The sequence below is a fragment of the Elephantulus edwardii genome, unplaced genomic scaffold (genome assembly GCF_000299155.1).
Source record: "Elephantulus edwardii isolate Elephantulus edwardi_28Jun2011 unplaced genomic scaffold, EleEdw1.0 scaffold00076, whole genome shotgun sequence".
NCBI lineage: Eukaryota > Metazoa > Chordata > Mammalia > Macroscelidea > Macroscelididae > Elephantulus > Elephantulus edwardii.
In genome coordinates, this window is record NW_006399826.1 from 15239961 (window position 1) to 15246281 (window position 6321).

At 41.4% G+C, this 6321-nt stretch overlaps 1 protein-coding gene across 1 annotated transcript in view; it reads left to right on the plus strand.

Annotated features, from left to right (window-relative positions):
• Positions 1-4262: 4262 nt before the first annotated feature.
• HAUS1 (HAUS augmin-like complex, subunit 1) overlaps positions 4263-6321 on the plus strand; it is a 15010-nt gene continuing 12951 nt past the window's right edge. Inside the window, exons 1-2 of the mRNA XM_006889220.1 lie at positions 4263-4292; positions 5096-5270. Of these exons, the coding sequence (XP_006889282.1) occupies positions 4263-4292; positions 5096-5270 (205 nt within the window). The remainder of the gene's footprint in view (positions 4293-5095; positions 5271-6321) is intronic.

A 6321-nucleotide genomic window follows, 5' to 3' on the forward strand; every position in this document is an offset into this window, starting at 1 on the left:
TGTCTCTCTCTCGCTCTCGCTCTCGCTCTCGCTCTCGCTCTCTCTCTCTCTCTCCTTTCTATGATTTATAATGTTGTTGTTGTTATGTGCCATAGAGTCGTTTGCGACTCATAGCGACCCTATGTACAAGAGCTCTAAACGCCGTTCTGTAATCTAAATGTGTTCTATTGTACATAGGGTTTTCGAATAAATTGCTTAAAAAGTGGAACAGGACAAAGGGAGCTCTGGTGGCCTAGTGGCAAGAAGCTGCACTGCAATCTCAGGGGTACGCGGTTTGAATCCACCAGATGATAGATGCTCCGCTGGAGAAAGGGGCAATCTCCTCTTGTACCAGTCAGATCTGATTTGACGGTAAACATACCATAAAAAAAAAAAAAAGATAGTAAAACTTTTTTTAAAAAGTGGAACATGACGTTTAGGTAAAGTGCTTATCAGTCTCACTAAAAGTGGTACAGAATGAGAAGTCCTCCAGACTGGACGAGGTTCAAATTTTTTCTCTACTGGTAACTAGTTTTATGACTTTGGGATTTCGTGCCTTATTACGTCCCTTAAAGTCGACTGCTACTCGTAGCCACCTTGCAGTATCCTATGTCATCCTTACCATCTCCGATATGCCCATCGTCACAACCACCATGTCAATCCATCTTGTTGAGGGTTCTTCCTCTCCTATGCTGACCATTTCCAAACATGTTGTCTTTCTTCAGGGACTGGCCCCTAACAAATTTCTAGTATATGAGAGTCAAATTTCTAGTGAGTCTAAAATCAGAAGTACTTGGTTTGTGTATAAGTATTGTTGTTGTTGAGTATCACCGAGTCAGAACTGACTCATAGCTGACTCATAACTCGCTGGAGAGTAAGTTTGCAGAGGCAGTAAATCACTTGGAAAGAGATTACTCATTTTTCTCCCAAGAGCAGGTGGTGAGTTTGAGCTGTATATCATTGCATTGGCTGCTCAATTCCTTAACACTAACCCACCAGAGCTTGCTCTGGTGTAAATAGGGCAGTCTGAAAGTGGAGTCAACTCCATCTGAAAAGCCTTCACATGGATCTGGAATCCATGCTGGGGTTTAAAATAGTAGCTACTTTTATTTAATCTTGTTGGCTGATCTAGCCATACACTCCAAGGATAATCCGTTCCTTTTCTCTGAGATCCATCAAGTGAAGTGTACCTAGTCTATTCCCAAAAGGTCATTTTCGTTGGAAACGAACAGATGTAAAATGCAACAACTTGTATTGGAAGTTTTATCAATAGATCCTAACGGACCACCTCACAACCCAGAAACAGACATTATTGAGGAAGTAATTTTACTAGTAGGTTACCGGAAAAATCTACCTTATGCTGTCCTAGGACCACCCTATAACAAACTGTAGGACATGTACTTTTGACTAAAGCTATAATCCCATTTCCCTGTTAGTTATATCCCTGGCAAATTCCTGTTTCTAGATTTCTCACCTTTATCTCCTCTGATTATCTTTCAGAGAATTTGTAACATTTAGTCTCTACTCCAACAATGTGAGAATGTACCCCTTCCTTTGTTCCATTGGAAAGCCATTTTCACTCTGTTATAATAGCTGTCCCCCAGTCCAGACCCTTAGTAAACTCCATTTGCTTTTAGTTAAGCCAGGTCCATCCTGTTGCTCTATTATATAGTTCCTCATCTGAAGATGATGGGGGGAGAGGGGGTAATACTTTCATGCCTACCCAATAGGTTCAAGGAAGGATATTTTCTTTTACTACCGAATGTTTGTGATGTTGAGTTTTTGGGGTTTTTTTAAACCACAAAATTTGAGAGAGGGGAAGGTGGAAACAAGAGTGACAAGCTTCATAGGTGTATTTTTAGGTGCATAAAGACACCATAATTTAAGCTTTAAAAGGGAAAAATATCAAGCATCTGTGAACCAAGTGCTGCATCCAAAAAACCATCTAAGAACAGGAAACAGACGACCACAGGGGACCAGCCATCCAGAGCTGAATTTCTGTCATAGAAATCCCTTCACCCTTCACCCCTCCCAGTGAAACTCTGGACATTATTGGAGCAGAAGTCATGACTGATGAAGCAACAGAACCAGAGGCGCTGACTTGGCCCGATGTACTGAACTCAATGAGGCACTCAAAGAATTTCTAGATGCAATATCTCAGCTTGGCAGATGTGGTTTGGAACTCCTCCTCCACTGTGAGGACCAGCAAACCTAGAACAAATTATCCAGTATCCTTTAGCTATTACCTGACTGACTCCCTGTTGGTTGTGTCCTCTTTATTACAATTGCAAAGAGCACTGATGACCTTAAGTTAAAGTCAATCTTACCACTCTTCTTTACTTCAACACTTTTACAAGTGGTATCATAAGAGAAATAGCCTTGATATTGCAGGAAACAGTGTCTTAGATGTTTCTGGATGGTGCAAGGAACTCAAACATCTGTCTGGAAATTCTTTTCATATTATGGCACTAATTGGATTTCCAACATTATTTTCCAACTCCCTTTCCTGTCCCCATTCATGCCCACTTACCCTATTTGGCATTAAATGTCTCTAGGATTTGATTCAGAATGTGATCTTTCCTGCAGAAGAGACTCTGTCCTCTGTCTTCGAGAAGTTCCACACCGTTATTAGTTTTATCGTGGGATACTCATTTTACACTGATAGTTTATTTCGGGTAACTATAAATCTTAATATCTTTTTGATGGGGCATCTGATTCTACTCTTAAAAATATCAGACTAAAAAAGAAAATCAGACTCAGAAATAGGAAAGGGAATTGCAACACAACACAATATGATGCATGGTAAAGGGAAAATCAATATGCAACAAAGGATTTATTAGATATTTTGAATAATTACATTAATTAATTGTAAAGAATATTATAAAACAAATTATGCATGAATAATAGATGAAAAACCCATGTGATTTATAAACTTTTTACTCAAATTGTATAGTTATTTTCAGGGGGGAAAAATTCGGTCTTAAAGATTGAACTCAAGCTCTAAGATGAAATTGGTAACTGCAATTTGAAAGATTAGATGAGAAACTTAGGGGGCAGTGTTGCTGTCAGGTATCTCCAAGTAGAGTATGACCCACAGAAATCATTAGCATACTGAGCCCTGTCCTATCCTGTGTCTCCCAAATCATGTGACACACTTGAGCCCGTTGCTGTAGTCACTGTGTCAATTCATTTCCTTGAGAGTCTTCCCTTCTTGCACTGACGCTCCACCTTTTGAAGCATATCTGTCTCTCCTAGCAACATGCCCAAAATATGTCAGATGAACCTTTAACATCTTTGTTTCCAGAGAGTACTGTGGCTGTACCGTCTCCAAGACATATCTGTTCTTTTGGCAGTCCATGGATATTCAGTACTCTTCTCCAATACATATACATATATGCTCAAAGGCATATATATATATATATATACACACACACACACACATATACATACATACATATATATGACTCTACTTTGGACATGTTACAAGGAGGGATCAGTCCTTGGAGAGGAACGTCATACTTGGGAAGGTGAAGGGACAGCACAAGAAAGACCTTAGATGAGATGGATTGATTCAGTGACTGGAGTAATGGGGGTAGGTGTGTCAGAGACAATAAGATTGGCACAAGATAGAGCAGGGTTTAGGACTGTAATACATAGGGTTGCTATGAGACACAAGTGACTCAACAACACATAACAACAACAACAAAACACACCCACACAGTGGCCTAGTGGTATGAAACTGCACTGCAAACTCAAAGGCATGTTTAAAATCACCAGTTGTTCTGCAGGAGGATGGACAATCTCCTCCTCTCCTCCTGTGGGATTTAATGTCTCTGAAAATCTCCTTGAGGGTCAGCTACGGGTTTGTTCAGACTTGATGGTACTCAATAACAACAGCAACAACAAACACACAGAGTTCTGGTGGCAAGATGACATATACACACGTACTCACAGTTATTTTAAAGTGCTTGAAACAAGAAATAAAGATATAAAAAAAAAAAAGACAAAGCGACTCCACCTGTCAGTTTGGAAGAGTATTAGTAGCACTCAGGACAGAATGGAGTGTAAAATTGCAAGAAACAGATGGTTCTGGTATTAGAGCTTTGGACCAAAGCCGGCCTACAGTTAGAGACTTGGAATCAGAGTGAAAACCACAACTCCCAGAAACCCCGGGGACGGGGCGTGGTCACGCGTGTGGGCGGGGATTACAAGATCACGCCTTGAAATCTAATTGGGCGCGACCTGGGCGAGGTGCAGCTCGGGAAGAGGCGGGAGCGACGGCTATGGAGGCGCAGCAGGAGAAAGAGATGAGGGTATTCAGGGTCTCTTGGATACAAGGCTATGTCACACTTCCCAGGACTACGAATCTCGCCCATCTGACTCCACATCCTCGGCAGCATGTGTGCCTTTTCTCTCCCCTTACTTTCTCCCGTCCATTTTTAGTGCTGGCTGCAGGATTGCGAGCCCCCTTGCTCGCACAGACCCCTGCACAGCTATTCCTGCCTTCTCTAGTCTTTCCCTTTGCCGTGCTCACGAGAGGGGCGTCTAGTGAACCCACAAACTCGTACAAATCCCTTATTCACGGAGTGGAGTGGGACTCCTGAACCCAAACCACCGGCCACTTGTCGCCCTTCGCTGCTGCCTCGACAATTTCCACCCCTGAGCTGCTTGCGAGCCCACATCCCAGCTCCAAATTCTCGCAGTTTCCACACCTGAGCCGCTTGCTTGCGAGCCCACAACCTAGCTGTGCGTGACGAGCGCTCAGGGGAGTTGGAGACTTTGAGGACAACATTTTTAGAGAATGTATATATACTGATGCTTTCATATCTGTACTTTGAACTTGAACGGTTTTTCGAGTGATGCAGATTATCCGAAAGTGGGTTTTCTAGCTTTGGGGAATGATAGATTGTTTCAGATAGTATTTGATTCTTCTCTCGTTGACATGATGCTTACTTTAAATTTGTTATTTCCTAACACCAGCTATCTCCCTGAGACAAGTTAGGATGTGAAGGGGACGCAGGGTATTCATAGAAAGCATCTCCTTTGCTTTCCGTCACTTTTGTATTCGGCCATTCCACTGAACAGTACCTGTAATATCTACCCTTTAAATGGTTAGGTTGCTGGTTGGTTGAAAAATATATTTGGAGATCATCCCATTCCACAATATGAAGTGAATCCACGGACCACAGATATTCTGTATCACCTGTCAGAACGCAACAAGACCCGGGACAGGGATGTCTCCCTGGTGACAGAGGATTTGAAACAGAAAGCAAGCGAGTATGAATCAGAAGGTGAGAGTGTGAGAAAATATAATAGCAAGAGGTGACCACTGTTTAACACCACAGTGTTAGCAGGCTATAACACTAAATGAATTGAATGCAAGCTACTGTGTTGGCTTTGCTTTATTTCACTCAAATATTTTTTTCCACTCTTGTTAATAGCAATTTTCTTAAATGTGAAATCTCATGGTGATACACATTTGTTTAAATATTTTATTAGTACACACTGCAAAATAAGTCCTAAAAGAAAAGAGTTGTCATACTTGCAGTGGAATCTGTTTCTGGTATCTAGTGGATAGAAGCTAAAGATAGGTTTGAGGGAATTCTAGTGGCCTGGTAGCAAGAAGCTGCGCTGCAACCCAAAGGCGTGAGGTTCGAATCCCACAGATGCTCTGCTGAAGCAGGAGGAACAGCCTCCTCCTGTGCCAGTCAGATCCAGCACACAACAAGAAAAAAAAAAGATGGATTTAACATCCTACAGCACCCCAAGGGTTATCCAGCCCCAGGTGGTTAGCAGTGTAGGGCAACGTGGAAGAATTAATAGAAATGAGAATGATATCGTGCGTATTATAATGAATTATCAGTCAAAATATGTATGAAGAAATAATTCACTGAAATAAAAATTTTCACTAAGAATTATTTACAAGGAAATAAAAAATAAAGTGCTGAAGGGAAGGAGGAAAAGTCAGGAGTCCCAAGTTTAAAAACTCTGTGTGGAAACTGGGGGGAAAGAACCATTGCTTTAATTTGGAAATCATCACCCAAAACAAGTGGTTGGTTGCCAGGTACATGGGGCTCTGGTGGCACAGCCCATGGGATGTTGAATTGGTGACACAAACTGGCTGACATGTCTGAAGCCCACAATAAATTCTTTGAAATGAATGATTGAAATAAAAATGAAAGAACAGAATGCACAAATTATTAGGCTGCTGCAAGCTTGTGCTCAAGAGTACCGGTCAGACTCAAAGATAAAAGTCCTCTATTTGCGAATATACAGTGGCATTTTCTGACATACTTTTTTTTTCTTTTTCCCATGCTTGCTTGCTTATTTATTTATTTATTT